This window comes from Equus quagga, chromosome 1, assembly GCF_021613505.1.
Source record: "Equus quagga isolate Etosha38 chromosome 1, UCLA_HA_Equagga_1.0, whole genome shotgun sequence".
In the NCBI taxonomy this organism is placed as follows: Eukaryota; Metazoa; Chordata; class Mammalia; order Perissodactyla; family Equidae; genus Equus; species Equus quagga.
The window spans coordinates 96,580,353-96,597,297 of record NC_060267.1 but is presented as its reverse complement, the minus strand read 5'-3'; the positions used below and the strand labels follow the sequence as shown (position 1 = coordinate 96,597,297).

The following is a 16,945-nucleotide window of genomic DNA, read 5'->3' as shown; positions in this document are numbered from 1 at the left end:
GCCAAGAACACGGGGAGGGGCAGGAGAGGCTTCTAGAGCCAGTGCTGGCTGCCCCAGGCAGAGCTGGCCATGCGGGCTCTCTCGGCACTGTTCTCTCAGCCTGTGGTGGTGTCCACATGAGGCCAAGGTAGGCAGCAAGAGAACACCAGTCCCCAAACACAAAGTCTGGGGGTCCTTCCCTGCACATCTCGGCATGCCACCATCACAGTTCCACTCCCTGAGGCCCCCAGCCACAGAGCCATCCGGCAGCACTAGCCAGATGTGTCAAAGGCCAGCTCCCAAACCTGTGGCTCACTGGGCCCTGAAGAGGTGGGGAGGGTGAGCAGAGCCCCCAACGACCTGCCTTCCACAGGGCGAGGGGCACACGGCGCCAGCCAGGCCTCTATCCCAGTCCGGGGGACCCCGAGGTGCAGGGAGGTGGCCAGCCCGCTGAGGTCCTGTGGCTGGGGTTGGGTTAGCAGCAGGTTGGGACACACACCCTACCCTGGATGTCAGCGCACCGCGGCCCCAGAGTTAAATCGCACGAAATTCAAATTTCAGCTCCATAAGTGAAGTTGTGTTGGCAGCAGCTGTGCCTGTGGGTCCACACACTGCCCACAGCTGCTCTCGCAGGGCCCACGCGGCAGTTCCAGGAAAGCCCCTGCCTCCCTGCCCGCCGGGGCCCATGGCATGGACTGACCGTGCCCAGGGGCCTGGCTGGCATCGGACGGGGAAGGAGCACTCTTCCTCTGGAGCAGCTGCCAGCTTCAGAGCGGAAGCAGGGCCTGGGAGCCAGGGGGCAGTTAGCTCTTTGTTGGGTGGCCATGGGGCCTGGCTCAGGACAGCAGACCTGACCTCTGCAGACCCCCTGTCCTCTCAGCCCTGGGTGAAGGAGTCAGGACTTGCCTGGCCAGCCTCAGAAGTGTGAGCGAAAAGCAGCCAGCCCCTTGGGGCTGCAGATAAAGGTGGCCGTGGGCAGCCGTGCAGTGGGTCTGGGAGGGTCCTCAGGGTGACAGAGCAGGGTCTGCTGGGCAGCCACTACTCCATCTGTGTCCTGACAGGCCAGACGGCCAGTGCAGCAGGGCACCCCGTGGTCGGGAGGCAGCAGGAGCAGGAGAGCATCACCCCACTCGCACCCGGCCACCCTCCCTCCCCAGCTGCAGAGTGGGGCAGGCTGGGGAGTGGGGGCGTGCCTTCCTGCCCCCAGCAGCCCTGCCCACTGCCCACCCACCCGCCCTCCTGAGGCAGGGATGCTGCGGTGGAGCTCTGCCGCGTCCATCTTTGGGCACATCTGGGACAAGCACAGACCGCGAAGGTCTCCAGGGGAGGCGGGGCGTCCTCTGGAGCAGCATCGCTGGAGGGGACTGGGGGCCCTGCCCTGGGTAGGACGGGGCCTGGGAGGGGCCTCAGGAAGAGGGACCCAGGAAGGGAGAGGCCCGCTTGAAAGAGCCCTGCGCCCCTCCCTGAAGGCAGGGGAGCGAGCGGCACAGGGTGCATTGTAGGGGCCCTCAGGGAAGTAGGGAGTCAGGCTCTGGCAGGGACTGCTGCTTCCTCGGCCCCAATCTCAGGAGGCTTTCCGGGGCACCTCTCCTGCTTGGCATCAGTCAGTGGCTCTGGGAGGGGATGGAGATGGGGGGAGCAAGAGACCCCTACCCCTGCACTCAGCCCAACACCTACCCCCTCCATCCTGCCAGCCCCCCAGTCACACCAGCCCCCTGTCCACAATGTCCTCCCACCGACCACACTGGGCTCCTCATCACACCCCAGCATAGCACCTGAGCTCCCAGCCTCTCCACCTGGTCTGTCAAGCCCCAGTTTAGATGTCACCTCCTCCAGGAAGTCCTCCTGGCCCCCAGCTCAATCTAGGGAACACCATTGCCCTTTGGAGCAGCACTTTGGGACTCCCTTCTCCCTGGGCCTAGAGCACAGGGGTCGGGGATGGTCTCCTGGCCCATGTGCTGGCCTGACTTGAGTGGGTGACAGGTCCAGAGACTTTAAAACAGATTCAGACTGCCCAGCTGCAAGGCGTTGGGTTCAGGATGTGCTGCCTGCTGACCGAGGACCGGCTCCACTTGTCCGTGGGAGGCGACAAGGGCCGCCCCTGGGACAGCTTGGCTTCGGCCCCACCCCCACTTCCCCAACTGGTTGGCACCCCCACCCCTGCCCCGCGCCCCTGGCTGGAGAGGTCCCTCACCCCACCTCTGCCCCGTGCCCCGTGGCAAGAGGGGTCCCCCATCCCACCCTCCCCGCTGCCCCCCGCGAGAGGAGTGCCCACCCCACCCCCGCAGCCCTGGGCAAGAGGGGTCCCCCACACCACCCACCCCCCGCGGCTCTCGGCGAGAGGGGTCCCCCACCCCACCCCATCCCTCCCCCGCGGGCCCCCGCGAGAGGGATCCCCACCCCACCCTCGCGGCCCCTGGCGAGAGGGGTCCCCCATCCCACCCCCACACCGGCGCGGGAAGTCGGCGGCGGCCGTTTGCTTTTGAATCCTGCGGCGCCCTCAGTGGCCCTTTCAAAGCCGGCGGGGCGGGGTGGGGGCCGTTCCCAGCGCGCCCCGCCCCTCCCCCCGCTTTCCCACGCGGCCGGGCCGCTGGCGGGTTCTCACGGCCCGCCGCCCCTCCCCCGTCTGGGAACGGCCGCCGCTGGGGGTGCCCGGAGCCCGGGATGGGGCGCCTGGCGGGCTCCTCGGGGATGGGGGTGCGCCTAGTGTGGGTGCTGGCGGGCCACGGGGAGGGGTTCTGCCTGTGGGGGTGCCGGGCGGCCCCCGGTGGGGGGTATGTACCGCCTAGTGGGGGTGCTGGGGGGCCACGTGGGGTTATGTACCCCTAGTGAGAATGCTGGGGGGGGCCACGTGGGGGGTATGTACCACCTAGTGGCAGTGCTGGAGGGCCATGGGGGAGGTGCCACCTAGTGGCAGTGCTGGGGGGCCACAGGGGGTATGTACCACCTAGTGGGAGTGCTGGGGGGGGGCCATGGGGGTATGTGCTGCCTAGTGAGAATGCTGGGGGTCCACGAGGGAGAGTGGTATGTGCTGCTTAGTGGGGGAACTGGGGGGCCACAGGGGAAGGGGGGGTCTGTGTTGCTTAGTGGGGGTGCTGGGGGAGGGGACTGTGTGCTGCCTGGAGGGGAGCTGAGGGGGATCAAGTGGGGTGTGACTGCCCCCCAGGGCCTGAGGCCAGAGGGCATCCACTGGCCCAGATTGTATTTGATATCATGCAGGACAGGTGGTCACCCCCAAACACATGTCCGGGAGAGACCTAGGGGTCCTGGCATGCCTGCCTTGTACCTGGGGACAGTGAGCGCTGACCTCCCCCTGGGCATCTCTCACTGCCTGTCTCTTCTTCTCAGCAGCCTGGGAAGGCTAGGGCACCGAGTTTGGCAAATACAAAACCCTACCGACCATGAACCTCAGGAAACAGCAGCCACATTCCCAGGCAGAAAGTATCTAAGCATTATCTGAAATTCAGTGAGGGCCCGTGTTCCCCTGGCCCCCCTGGAGGGGGCTGTGACTGGCCGATGTCAGATTGAGTAAGCGTAGGGGGAAGGCTGGGCCCTGTCCAGGCCCTGTGGCTCACATCCCTTGGCCTGCCTGGATGGCCATCAGCCCTGGCCCATCCAAGTGAGCTGGATCATGGGGTCTCATCCTGAGGGGCCTTAGATAGCCCAGGCTGGGCTGCCTGCCCTGCTGTCCCCACACAGCGGGGTCTGCATGTCCCAGTCCAGAGCGGGCCCTGGGCTGTGGCTGGTACAGTTGGAGGAGGGTAAAGGCTTGCAGGCCCGAGGGACCCAGGTTGGGTAGTGGGCGCAAAGTGAGCCATCAGGAGGCCGGCCTGCCCATCCCGTCTGCAGGGCTTCCCAAGACTCAGACCCTCCCGTCTGCTGCTGGCTGTCTCCCTGGGCAGGCAGCGCCTCACCTTCGGGACCTGGTTGTCGTCCCTGCTGCGTCCTGAACGCCTCATTTGTCCTTCTGCCCAGGGCTCCCAAGACATGGCTCTTCTGCCACCCGGAAAACGGAGGCCCCAGGAACAGAGCTCCCACACTCCCCGTGGGTGCACGCAGGCTGTTCACACACAGACACGCTCCCACTGTCGGGGCAACACGTAAAGTCACATCCACTCAAACTGCCACACACAGGCTCCATGTTCGAACCTGACGCGCCCAGTCACACAGGCCCTGTGTCCACACGCATGACACACACAGTCACACACTCCCATGTTCACGCTCCTGATTCACGCTTACACAAAGACACACTCAGCCACTCTGATGCTGGGCGCTCTTGCACTCCGAGTACCTGGGTGCCTGTGAGAGAGACACCTGCAGAGCCACGGCCCCTGACCCCCCAGGGACCTGCACTGAGCAGTGCCTGAAGGCCAGGAGCTTGGGGGGCGGAGCCTGCTGGCTGGGGGTCTGAAAGTCTGCTTCATGGGGACAGAAGACCACCATTGTTAGGTTTTAACCCCCACCCCCACCCTGTGCATGCCCGTGCACCATCCCCAGCCCCACGCTTCCCTGGGGGCCTGGGGCCTGGCCCTTCTGCCCCTAGCATGTGCCCCTCACGGCCCTTGAACCTATCTCCAGTGGAAAACCTGGCCAAACCTGGAGGAGCTGCGCCCAGTGCTGGGGCCAAGAGGGTCTTCCCAGCTCCTGGGCCACGTCACCTTTGGAGGCAGATGGCAAAGGGCCCCCACAAGGTGCAGCAGGGACAGCGTGGGAGAGCGAGGTGTGGAGCAGACCCAGGCCTCAGCCGGCAGGAGGGCGGAACCTAATTGCTTCCTCTGGGCCACAGTCCCGCCCCATCCGGCGAGGTGTCAGGCCAACAGCCCAGGCCAGGGGTCTTTCATCCCAGCACTTTGTCCCTGCACCCAGCACCATTTGTTGGGGCGGCTCTGGGGGGTCAAGGTGGACCGGCCAGCCTGGGGAGGCGTCAGGACCCGCCCGTCCCAGGAGGGCAAGGGGGGACTGTGGGGGGTGGTGGTTGGCAGGGACCAAATGGGCAAGTGCCCTGCCGACGTGACACTGGTGTCCTGAAGCTGAGACTCACCCGTTTCACCCCCTCCCCTGACGTGAGTGTCTGCGACACTTGCCGTGTGTAGGTGTGCTCATGGAAGGTGCTGGAAGCCCTCAGCGCCATGCTGGCTTTTCTCACCAGGTGCTGGGATGGAGAGACGCCTGTGTTCTTGGGTTCTTCCCCTTTGCACTAAGTGAGCAAGAAGTGACCCATTAGTCTAGAGCTGGCACAGCTTCCCAGCCGAAGCCCCCCTCCTCCCTGCCTGTGGGGTCAGAACGGGGTCTCCCATGGCCTGGGCAGCAGACTGCCCGCCTCCATCCGCCGCACAGGGGCCTGGCTCCCACCGGGTGGGGGCCGCAGGGGTGGCGGGGCCCTGCTCAGAGCCCCAGCAGCACAGGCCGTCAGGCCCAAGCTGAAGTTTCCACAGCCTGCCCCTTGCTTGGAAGCAGGGGGTCCCACCCCATCTTGGGGAGCCAGCGCCTGGCTGGGCACAGAGTACACAGCCCTCAGGAGCATGCCCAAGGGGCCGGCCATCTCCCAGCTGAGAGGTGGGCCGAGCCTCTTGGCTCCGGGGCCTGCTGGGCGGGGAGAGCAGGGCTGTGGGAATTCCCAGGCAGTGGCCGCAGGAGGAGGGGGCGGGGCGCTGGCTGCTGGTGGGGTGCGGAGCCCCACCCAGGTCCTCTCAGGAGTGGGCCCTCCACTCGGCTCCCAGCCTGGACAGGCTACTTCCTGCTGCCCTGCTCCCTTGAGAGCAGGGGTTCTCTCTCACGCCCCATCCCTGGGGGCCCCAGGCTCATCCCACCCTCCCCTCTCCCTCAGCCCCCACTCAGTGAGGCTCCGGGTGTTTATGGGTGGCCGACAGGCCTAGTCCATCTGGACTCTCTGGCTCTCAGCCCCGGGAGGGACCGGTGGGCTCCAGGGAGCAGCACGTGCAGGACTCCTCCGCGGCCACCGCCTGGCCTGCCCACGACGTTCCGTGGCCCTGGCTGGGCCTACCCGAGCCTTCTCCACCCCCACACTTGTGCACCAGCCGTCCATGTTCTGTGTGTGTACAGCAGACACCTGCAGGCCCACGTTCAAGGGCAGGGCAGGTGGGGACACACGGTTCAGCATAGACACTGTGACTGCCCCGCTCTGCTCTGGCTCTGCTGGCCCAGATCACTCCCTGGGCGGACGTGGCTGGGATTCCTGGGCCCAGCATGGAGAGCAGGCTGGCTCCAGCTGCCCCCTGCCGAGTCACAGCCTCGCTTGCTCGCTTGCTCGGAGGAACTGGCAGGTGTCCCAGTGCCTGCTGCTGGCCCTCCTTGCGCCGGCAAAGCCGAGCGCAAGGCTTGGTGCTCCAAGGCCAGGGTGCACCCCAGCAGCCCTTTCCCACCCTCCTCAGGTGTAGGGGCAGCAGGGGCTGCAGAGAGTGGACTGCCAGGTCAGACCTGCCTGGCTGCGGGTCCAGGGGCCCTGCCAGTCTCCAGGACCGCCCAGCCCCGGGGAGGCAGCCTCACGCCCCTGCCTCAGGCGGTCCCCAGCTGTGCCTTGAGTCGGCGGGCGGCAGGCAGGGCAGGCGTTGGCTCCAGGCAGGGCAGGCGTTGGCTCCGAGCAGCGAGCAGCGGGAGCCAGCCGTGGGAACCAGGTCCACAGGCGGACCCCTGGGACCGCAGAGCCAGGAGCCTTCCCAGCTCCTCCTGCCCCCACTCACCTGGCCCCTCCCACCCAGCAGGCTCTGGGGGCGGAGGCCAGCCCTGCCCTCAGGCTTTCTCTCCTGGCAGCCTCAGATAGGGTGTGCATGGTGGCCAGACCCACAGGACCACACCACCCATCCTCTGTCCAGGCTCCCTCACCACCTCCCACTGGTCTCTGCCCAGACCCCCTGGCATCCTAAGGCTGGGGCTGCACGGGCCCCTTGGGGAAGGGGGCATGGCTCAGAAGCCACCTGCGAACACACCCCCTGGGGGGCAGTGTGAGGGCCCTGGTGTGGGGTTCTGGCCAGCCGAGAGCCGTGTAACCCTGAGCGAGTTACCCAGTCTCTCCCGAGGAGTCTCTCTCTTCACTATGGGAAGGCAGAGGCTCTGCCTCTTAGTGTCAGAGAGGCCAGGCCTGCCCCGACAGCCTCCGTCAAAAGGTGGCCACTGCCTGCCCATGGCAAGGGGTCGGGCAAGGGTTGCTGGACCCCAGAGTGGAAAGGAGATAGACAGGGAGGCCCTCAGTGCTGGGCCCTGCTGTGGATAAGAGACACAGGGTAAGGGGGACCAGCAGGCGCAGAACCGGATTTTCTGGCTAGGGGGTGGGCAGGGCCTCCCGGGGCCTATCAGGGTGACAGCAAGGCCCGAGAGTGGGCAGCTGCCGTGGGAAAACCGGCACCGGTGGTTCCCGAGGGTGGGGCCAGGTCCTTGCAAAGGGCACGGGGCATTTGTCTGCGTGTGGTGACTCAGCATGAGCTGGCGGCCCCGCCCAGGCGTTCACACCGGGCCCAGGTTCTGGGAAGGCTGGCAGACCCCTCACATATGACCCCACCCTACCCTGCCACTGTGCCCTCCCTCCCACCCCTGATGGCACTGTCCCCTTGGGGGGCCTGGACAGGGAGAGCATGGGCCTCTGTGGCAGGTGGCCCAGGGCAGCACCCAGAGACTATACTGCCCACTTGGCCTCAGCTCCTTTCCCAACTGGACCTAGAGTGACCACAGGCCAGATCTGCAGCCAGGCTCTGCCTGCACTCCTGTCCCAGGAAGCCCCTGGACCTGCGACCAGGAGGGCAGGGCCCACCTCCCCGTGCCAGAGGCCAGTCCAGAGTCTGGCTGGGAGAGGTGGCCAGGGAGACAGGAGACCCCCCAGACGGTTGGGGAGGAGGGTCCTGCCAGGGGATCAGCCCAGCCTGGGCCCAACCCATCCAGCACCCCCAGGCCCTGGCTCCCCCGCCAACTGCAATGCTGGAGGCGGAGTGTGAGGCCACCGGTAGTGGTGTCGAAAGCCCTGTGGGAAAAGGGCGGGTGGGGGCAGGGCGGGGCCCCTGAAGTGGGCACGCCCTGTGGCTCCAGGGGCCTGTGGCTGCCGCCTACCCACCTGCCCTGGGAGCTATGTCATCCAGGGTGCTGGCGCTCATCCAGGAGGGACGGAGGGAGTGATCACAGGAGCGCAAGTTGTGGCCCCTCCCCCTGTGGCCTGGGAACCCCCCATGCCCTGCCCTCAGCTTGCCCTCCCCCTGCAGGCTGCTCCCATGTCCAGAAGGGCTGTCTCCACGGGTACCTGTGTGTACCCCGGTCTCAGTGGGCACCCCACCCCTCCTGCCCTCCCACAGGGCCCTCCCCGCCTCGCCCTGGCAATCCTGGGGTCCAGACTCACCTCCCTGCCAGGCAGTGACCTTCACGGGGCAGCCCTGGGGTGGCCGCACTGGGAGGGCAAGATGGGCCTCCCAAACCCCCTCCCCATCCCCAGGGTCTTCATAAGGTCAGTGGGGCTGAGCCGAGCTTTTCCCAGGAGTGCACTGCAAGTCTTAGGCAAGGTCCCAACAAAGAAGCAGAAGTGGCTCACTTCTGACCCCTCGCCCCTGCAGGGGCGGGCACCCCGCACAGTCAAGAAACGTGGACGCCAAAATGGCCCCTGCTCGCCCTGTAGTGGCTGCGGGCTCAGGGCAGCTGTAGGGCTACCCACCCTGACCCTCAGATGCTGGACCCTACATCCCCCACGGTGCTGAGCTGGCCCAGCCGGGAGCCAGGCCTGGCTCTGCCCTCGTGGGCTCCGGGGTTGGGGAGGACAATCAGGTGATGGCAGGGTCCCACAGGGGCTCAGGAGCCAGAAGAGGCCACCCAGGGCCCACTAGGAGCTAGTGGAGTCAGGGAGGGCTCCCAGGAGGTAGTGCATCCCGGGATCCTGCAGGGAGAGGAAGGGATGTGCCATTTTTCTCTGTGAAAAACCCTGGGCAGACCCAGAGCTGCAGGACACATGGGGCTGGGGCGGGGTGGATAGAGGGAGCCTCCCTTGGCCTCAGCACCTCCTCCACCCCCAGGCCTGTAACTGTGACCAGTACCTGAAGGTCTCCAAGGACATGATGAAGCAGCTCATGGGGCTCAGCAGCCACCAGGAAAGCCCCAGCAACACAGGCGAGTGCACCCCACAGTGTTAGGCGTGGGCTTGGTGGGGTCTGTGGATGGCAGCCCAGCTGCTGGGTGCCCCTGGGCTCACCTGCAGGAATGGCCAGCAGGATGCTAGCCAGGGGGCTGATGGCAAGGTACCAATAGGCAAAAAGTCAGCCCTCACGGCCAGGATGGGACCCCTCAGCCTCTGTCCTCTCTGGGGGTGTGCAGGCCGCCAACCCAGGGAGCCAGGGCACTCAGGCGTTCGGGTCCCCTCTGGGGCGGTGTACAACACCCTGTCTCCAGCGGGCCCTGCTCCACTGCTGCTCACCCTGCCTGCATGTGGAGTGCACATGCACACCAGCGCAGACACGCACACATACGTGTATGACCCCACAGAGATACATGCACGCTCATTCATAGGGACACACACAGGAGCACACACGTTCGCTTGTATGCCTGTGCACACAACTTGAACATAGATGAGCCTGGCACATGGGAGGAAGGATGTCCACACCCCCCCCCCCCACCCGGGGCAGGTCCTACCGGGGGACCTAGCCTCAGTTTCCCTTTTGTAGGTGTAGAAAAAGGGTGCAGGGCACCCAGAGCTTTGAGGTCAGCAGTCGGGGCAGTGAATGTGCCGGCTGTTCTACCACTGGCCCCCCACCTTCCAGAGAGAGGGGCCCAGCAGAGGGGGCCCTGGAGAGAGCCCAGTGGCTCCTCAGGCTCTGGACCCTCCTCAGTGTGGGGCAGGGATGGGTGCAGAGGAGGGCAGCTGGGTCCCTCTGGTGGGGTTAGCCTGAGGCCTGGCTCCGTCTGCACAGATGGTACCCCTCCAGGACCCTGCTCTTGTCCTTCCTGCCTCCCTCTGAGGTTCAGGGCCACCCACACAGTTGGTGAGCTGTCGTGACAGCCTGTGTCCAGCCCCGGGCAGCTCTCAGCTTTCCACAGCATGGTCTTGACATGCCCGAGGCCCAGGAGGGGAGGAACAGAGCGTGAGCAGTGCCCACTGCAGGGGCTGCCAGGCTCCAGCCCCCTCTGAGCCCCCCACCCCACCCAGAGGCTCACACTTGGCCTGGGGGGTGGGCAGCACCCCTGTGGGCTGTCTCGTGTCTCAGGGGCCACCCAGTAAGGGCTTGGGCCAAGCAGGCTGGGGCAAGGCAGTGAGGCCAGCTGGAGGTCATGGCCTCGCTGGGCTCCAGGGAGGCTGTGGCGCTGGTCAGGTTCTCATCCATTCAGGTTAATCTGGAGCCATCTGTAGAGGAATGTTTGCTGAGCAAATTACGAGGGTGAGCAGGACTGGGGGGACCTCTCCCACCTGCTGGCCAGGGCTCCTCGGCCTTGCTGCCCTCGGCCCCACACTCCTCCCTCAGCCCCCAGCAGCCTGGCCGTCTCCCTGCGCTCAGGGGGGGTGGGGCCGTCTCACAGGGTCAGAAGGAGCCAGCCCCCAGGATCTCTCTAGCACCCCGAGCTCTGGGGGGCCCTGCTGCCGGCTGCCACTAAACTCGCTGCTTGGCAGAGGCTTATCTGCTCAGCGCCATAGCCGGCCGCCCCCACCGCACCGCTCTCAGGCCCCTGAGTGCCCCAATCGGCCCATCTCTCGCCCAAAACATGTTTCCTAAGGACCTTTGAGCCCCAAGAACCTTCCAAGGTGTGAGTTCCCATAGGAGGGGACTGAGCTGGCACAGAAGCTTCTCGGTCCCCTGCCCTTTGCCCTCTCCACTGGGGATGGGGCAGAGGCTGGGCACTTGGAGGTGCGTGGTAGGCATGGGGGCTGCCAACGGCCCTGGGAGTCCCTGACATCCTTGATTGGCAGGTGACGAGGATGCCCAGAGCGAGGATGCCCAGGAGCCAGGTAAGCACTGGGGCCGCCCCTGAGGACTCACGGTGTCCCAGCACCTGAACTCACCCCAAGACAGTGTTTGGGTGCTGGCCAGTAGAGGGGGCAGCTCGGAGGGAATGGACCCTGTGCCCTGGGTCGGGAGTAGAGGCCGGGGATCAGTGGCCTGTAACCAGGGGCCCGGGTCGGATGAGGCAGAGGGTCTGGTGGGTGGAAGCGCGAAGAGGAGCTGCTGGGGAGAGCAGGTGGGGCGTGTGCCCAAAGGCCACGGCTCAGGGTGGCCGCCTCCACCTGTCCAGGCTCAGCCCCAGCAGAGGCCCCCGGGGGCAGCACCTACGACCCGCCCTGCCGCTGGCTGGAGGCGTCAGATCTGCAGGCCAGTGTGCCGGGCACACTGGGCAACGGCACCCGGCTGCAGCTGGCGGGGGTCCCCGTGGGCGTGCTGCGGCGGCCGGGGCTGCGGCACTTCTACTGCTGCACCGGCTGCGGCAAGGTCTTCTGGGAGGGTTCCCACCTGGGCCGCGTCACTGCGAACTTCCATGAGGTCCTGGAGGGGCCCCCGGCTCCTGCGAGTCCAGCCAGCAGCCCCTCGTGAGGACCCGGCCCCAGCCCCTTGGAGGTGGGCGGGCCAGCCGACAATAAAAGTGCAAAGGCGAGAGCCGGGCTCTTCCTGTGCTCATTCCACGCACCTGAGGCTCTGGGTGCAGGGGCCCAGCCCCCACCACTGCTAGGGAGGATGACGGTTTCCACGCGATCAGAACGCTCGGCCCCTGAGCCGAGAACTGCCCGCTGCTCAGGAGTGAGGCAGGCCGGAGGTAGGAAGGGCATGCCCGGTGGAGGAAATGGCCTGAGCAAAGGCCCAAGGGCTGCACCGAAGTGCCTCCCCAGGTCAGCTGGAGCCCCTTGGGGCTGGAGGGGTGGGGTAGGACAGACAGGCCCCCCCCACCTTGCTGTGGCAGTAAATGCCACAAGCCTCCAGGCCAGGCAGGACAGGGTCTTCCCTGCTTCCCCCCAGCAGGTCTCAGGGCCCCAGAAAAGCTGGCCTCTAAACCCTCCAGGGGCCCCCAACTCCAGGGAGCATGGATGGTGGGATCCTGGGGGTCTGGGTCCTTTAGGCCAGGTTGGGGGCTTCCTAGGGACCAGGCTCCAGCCCAGCCAGTCTGGGAGGCAGAGGAGCTGCCCCTAAGGAAGGCCGCAGCCTGGAGGGGAGGCCAGCCTCCCTTGAGTCTGCTGCCCTGGCCCCCTCCCTGGCTGGGGCCTCACCCCTGGGCCTTTCCCTTACCCCCCAGGTTAGACCAGGGTGGCCTCTCATGAGAGAAGGCAGCAACCACAGCCACACGGGAGGGCCCTGCACACATGTGTATTTGCATCTCTGTTCTTACAACTACAGAAAGTAGCTGCTGCTGCTACGCCCACTCTGGGGGAAACTGAGGCTCAGACCCGTTGCTGACACCCGGAGGGCCAAGGGTACCAGTGCCAGGTGTAGCGGGGAGAGGGGTGCCAGAGGAAGGGGCCCCTGGGTAGGGGCTTCTGCAAGCGGCCAGCCTGGTCCCAGACTCTACCTCGCCCTCACCACCTCCTCTGGCTCACCCCCCCGGAAAGCGCCCCCCCCCCCTCCCCCACATCCCTTTCCTGTCCTTCCTGCCTGGAACGGAAACCAGCTCAGATTTGGCTGGGGAGCACAGGCGGAAGCCTCCAGGCGGCTGGGGCCCGGAGCCAGCACAGGTCTGCCACCTCTGCCCAGGGCAGAGCACACCTACAGGCCCAGGTGGGATGGCCGTGGGCATCAGGTGGGCACTGGCAATGCCAGGCCAGCCTCTGCCCTGTCCTTGGGTTGTTGATTGCACTGGGGCTGGCCACTGCCTGGGCCCCCCAGGGATGCAACCCCAGTAGGGGTGGGGGCTCATGCCAGGGGGCTGCACAGGCATCCTGCCACGTTCCACATCCTGTCCTTTCCCTTGGAGTGCCCACCGTGTGCCGGGCGCCAGTCCACTCACCCCCCCCCACAGCCCCGGGGCCAGCTGGGCCAGGGCGCCACTCCACAGATGGAGACGCCGAGGGCCAGCCCAGGCTGAGCAGGCAACCCTGGCCTTCCTCCTCCTGGAGGTCACTGCTGAGCCCGAGGTTCAGGCAGGGTCAGGCACCAAGGTGAACAGGTGAACTGGACCCTCTGTGGCTGGGGTGCTGCTTCCAGGAGTGCAACCTCCGGCCCCACGTCCTGTCCTGGGGAGGCAGCCCCAACCACACTCCGTCGCCTGTGGAGTTAAGAGGAAGTAGCCGGGATGCCAGACCCGCTTCCCAGCCCAGCTACATCCTGGAGACTGCTCTGACCCGAGACCCTGGCCTTGCAGCCAGCCCTGGACAGAGGCCAGAGCCAGCAAGAGGCCGGGGACCATGGACTCAGGAGACGGGAGACCGTGTGTCCTTCCCATTCCTCCAGGCAGGTCTGGCCCAAGCCCCACTCTGCCCTTCCGCCCTGTGCAACTTCTAGAAAGAGGAGAGGGCAGCCGACAGGGACCTGTTCTCAGCGAGGTCCTCATGGCAGCATCTGTGCCATCCAGCCTGCCCTCCCGCCTCCCTACTCGTCTGCTGCCCAGACTAGCCGTGTCTCTCTGGGGAAACCCCCCACCTCTCTGGGCTCACCTGCTCACTGCCAGCCCACCCTGGTGCTGGGGTCCCCCCACCCTAGGTGCCAGCCCCCACCCCAGCTCCTGAGCCATCAGGGGTCAGCCCAAAGTGCCTTCCTCAGCCCCAGGATCCAGCCAGGGGTCAGACACCAGGCGGACAGGGTGGGCTGTGGCCCAGGTGCCAGGCTGTGCCCTGTGCGGCCAACCGGGTGGGCAGGAGCCGCCACAGCGAGTGTCTGCTGCAGTTCCGCCGGCGTCCTTCCTCTGCTCCGGCCGCCGCTGGCCCCGGGCAGAGTGTTTGTTATTTGATCTCTATCCTCTCGGCCCTTCTACCAGGTGTCTGGGCTGCTGGGAAGAAACGCTCTCCTCTTTCCCACGCTCCCCGACACATTTTAATGAATTAGCTGGAAGCCCCGCCCCCACTGCCCGCCTGCCCACTCACCCTCCCTCCCCTGTCTAGGCCTTTAAGGTGGCCGCAGGCCTCTGCCTAGGGCTGGCCAGCCACCCCTTCACCGCTGTTCTCCCTCGGCCAGCCCACCCAGACCTTCCCAGCCTGGGTTCCAGAATGTCCCCAAGCTGCCTGCATTGCTCCCTCACTGCTCACTGCTCTGAGACTCCAAAGGAAGGGGATGCCTGGAAGGCGAAGGGGACCCTCTCCAACTCTGGCCTTCACCCCACCATCACCTTCCAGGCGGCACCCTGGGGCCAGCCCCCCCGGGGGGACAGGGTGCAGCTTTGTAGTCAGGGTTGGGTGTGTCCCCCAGATCCCAAGTCTGGGGCTTCTCCTTGAGAGCCAGTGGACTCCTTGCCTGTTTGTGGTCGTGATGACAATGCCAAGGAACCCACAAACACGGGAGAGGGGCTTCTCTAAGCTGTGGGGCGGGGCCTGGCACATAGGGAGCCCCTCGCCACCCCTCCAAGGCATTTGGAGCAAATATCGTCCTTTTGGACGGGCCTTTCAGCAAACGTTTAGGAAATGCTTGCTGGAAGCTGCACGTCCCTCTCCCCATCGTGTCCTCAAATGGGCAGCTCTGGGACATGGGGTGTGGACCAGAGTGACTTGGCCACGGTGGAGGAGCACTAGCCATGGGCGACCCATCGGCTTCCCACGGACAGGGTGGCTGTCACCTGAGCCCCAGAGATAAGCAGCCGGTGGCAGGGGGCTCAGCGCTGGGTGCACAGCAGTGGGAGGTCCAGGCACCCCTGTCTGACCCTCCCTCCAAACAGGGGGTGGAGCAGGCGGTGACCTCAGACTAGGCTTCCGTGGCCACTCCAGCCACACTGTCCCTGCCGCGGCGCCTCAGCCGCCGATTTCATGGCCCGTGGTGGCGGCCGTGCGTTCCCACACTGAGCTCACAGGGCCCCTTTGTCCGCCTGCCCTGATGCCCGCCGCGGGTGTCAATGGGACTTTTCTCCCAGGCTCTGCTCCCGGGCCCAGCAGGGTCTCCAGATGCCCTTCTCCAGGCCAGGGGGCCTGAGCCAACCTGGGCTGGGGCCTGTCTGTGAGCCCACCACCTTCTAGGGGTGGCTCTGGGCATGGCTGGGACTTGGCAGAGACAAGAAAAACCCAGATGTGACCAGGAGTTCCCTAACTCTTGCCCACCCAAATGTGTTCTCAGAGCTGCGCCCTCCAGCCCAGCCCCATTCCAGGGAGCAGTGGCCAGCAGGGTGGCATGTGCCCAGGTCACAGCCCTGTGCAGGGACACACGCTTACTCTCTCCAAGGTTCCCTGTCCAGAGGTGAACATGGGCCCGAGTGGACAGGGCCCAGTGTGGCCTTGGGTCAGCCTCCCAGGCCACCCATGCTCTCATCCCTGGTGTTGAGGCGGCAGGGTGTTGGAGGTGGTCAGGGTCCAGCTGTTCACAGTCCAGCAGCGACTGATCCCAGGCCCTCTTACTGGGCCCAGGGACACAGCTCTGCAGGATGAGCAGGATGAGGGAGGGGCTCCCAAGGGCAGCAGCACCCCCAGTCACACCCTTGGCCCACAGAGCACAGGGCTTGGGCTCAGGGCTCCCATCTCTGTTCAGCCCTGGGCTTACCCACATGCACACTGGGGGGCTCTTGGGGACAGCAGGTCTGAGCAGAACAGCTAGACCACCGGCTCAGGAAGACCCCAGGGGAGCAGCGAGGGTCAGGTCTAAGGGCAGCTGGCCAGAGGTGGACAGCCCTGGGGTGGCCGCCCCAGTTTTTCCTGCAGTTTGGCTGCGACCCCTCCCAGAGCACAGAGCAAGGTGGGGGCATACCCACGTGGGTCTCAAGGCGTGGAGGGCGTGGGGCAGACCCCACAGGAACCTGTCCCCCAACAAGGCTTGACAGGGTGCTCTCCCCAGCTGAGGTGCACAGCTGCCTCCCCAGGAATTCCCGCTCCGTTCTGAAGGAATTCAAGTTGCTGCGTGCTGGTCGCCGCCCTGCCTGCTGCTCTGAGAATCATTCCTCCTTAATTTCCAGCGACCACAGTCGGGCTGTAAACTGTAAAATCCTAACGAGGGAATTTGACGGCAGCGTCAATAAAAAAATGAACTTACAACTTGGAAATGAGTCATCTCAAGAGTTCCCTTTCGGAGCAATCCTTGGTGACTTTCCTGGGGCTGCTCACCTGGCCAGGCCTTACCTGTCCCCGTTCATGCTGATGGGGGTGGCCCAGGAAAAGGAGGAGGTCCTGCTGCCGACTGCACCCCACTGCGGAGCTTCCGCGGAACCCGCCCCAGCCCCGGACTTCCATCCAGAGACCCCGCGCTTCATCAGGACCCCGCGCTTCATCAGGACTGGACTGAAAGCTCCTCATACCAGGCGGGTTGGGGCGCAAACACGGGGTGACCCGAGAAGCCAGGGGAGCTGCCCTCGCGCGTGACGGCCCCGCGTGGCTTAGGTCACACGCCCGAGCTGCTCGTGGATTTGTCACCCGCGTGGGCCGTGTGTCCTGGGCGGGTCCCCAAGCCGGGCGCGGCCGGCGTGCTGGGGACGCGGAGGGTCCCTGGCCGGCGCTCCGGAAGCACGGAGCGACACCCGGGGTCTCTACCCCGGCCGGGGTCTGAGATGCCCCGAACCCCCACCCAGGGGAGGCCGCCCTCGGGGTCGCACTTGGCCCGGGGTCCCGGCCTGGGTCTGTCCACGAAGGGAGCCTGGAATTACCCCACGTGGCCGCAGGGAGAGTGGGCCGGACGACCGCGGCGGCGCAGCCAGGATCCCCCCACGGCCACCTGGCTCCCCGCCCCGCGCGGCCGCCGACCAGCGCCCCCTGCGGTGGAGTGCGCCGCCGCCCGTCCCGCCCCCGGGCTCGCCCCGCCCCGCCCCACGCGGGCGCCGCCCAATCGGCGGGCCGCCGGCGCGCGCGTCACGGGCGCCCATTGTCATGCAAATATAAAGGAGGTAAAAGGCGCCCCGGCGCGGCGGGCGGGAGAGCGCAGAGGTGTGTGGGGAGGCGCGC

General features: G+C 66.1%; 1 protein-coding gene across 16 annotated transcripts in view; it reads left to right on the top strand.

Moving 5' to 3' along the window:
* The window catches only part of EXD3 (exonuclease 3'-5' domain containing 3), a 95,220-nt gene extending 83,671 nt beyond the window's left edge, over positions 1-11,549 (top strand). For 14 of the 16 annotated variants that reach the window (XM_046670395.1, XM_046670374.1, XM_046670366.1 and 11 more), the window contains 3 exons: positions 8,985-9,078; positions 10,868-10,906; positions 11,191-11,549. In XM_046670395.1, the coding sequence (XP_046526351.1) occupies positions 8,985-9,078; positions 10,868-10,906; positions 11,191-11,486 (429 nt within the window). In that variant the 3' untranslated portion in view covers positions 11,487-11,549. Of the gene's footprint in view, positions 1-3,954; positions 5,027-8,984; positions 10,341-10,867; positions 10,907-11,190 lie in introns of those variants that run through there. The other 2 variants (XR_006889885.1, XM_046670355.1) reach the window with 2 other exon arrangements.
* The last annotated feature ends 5,396 nt before the right edge of the window (positions 11,550-16,945 follow it).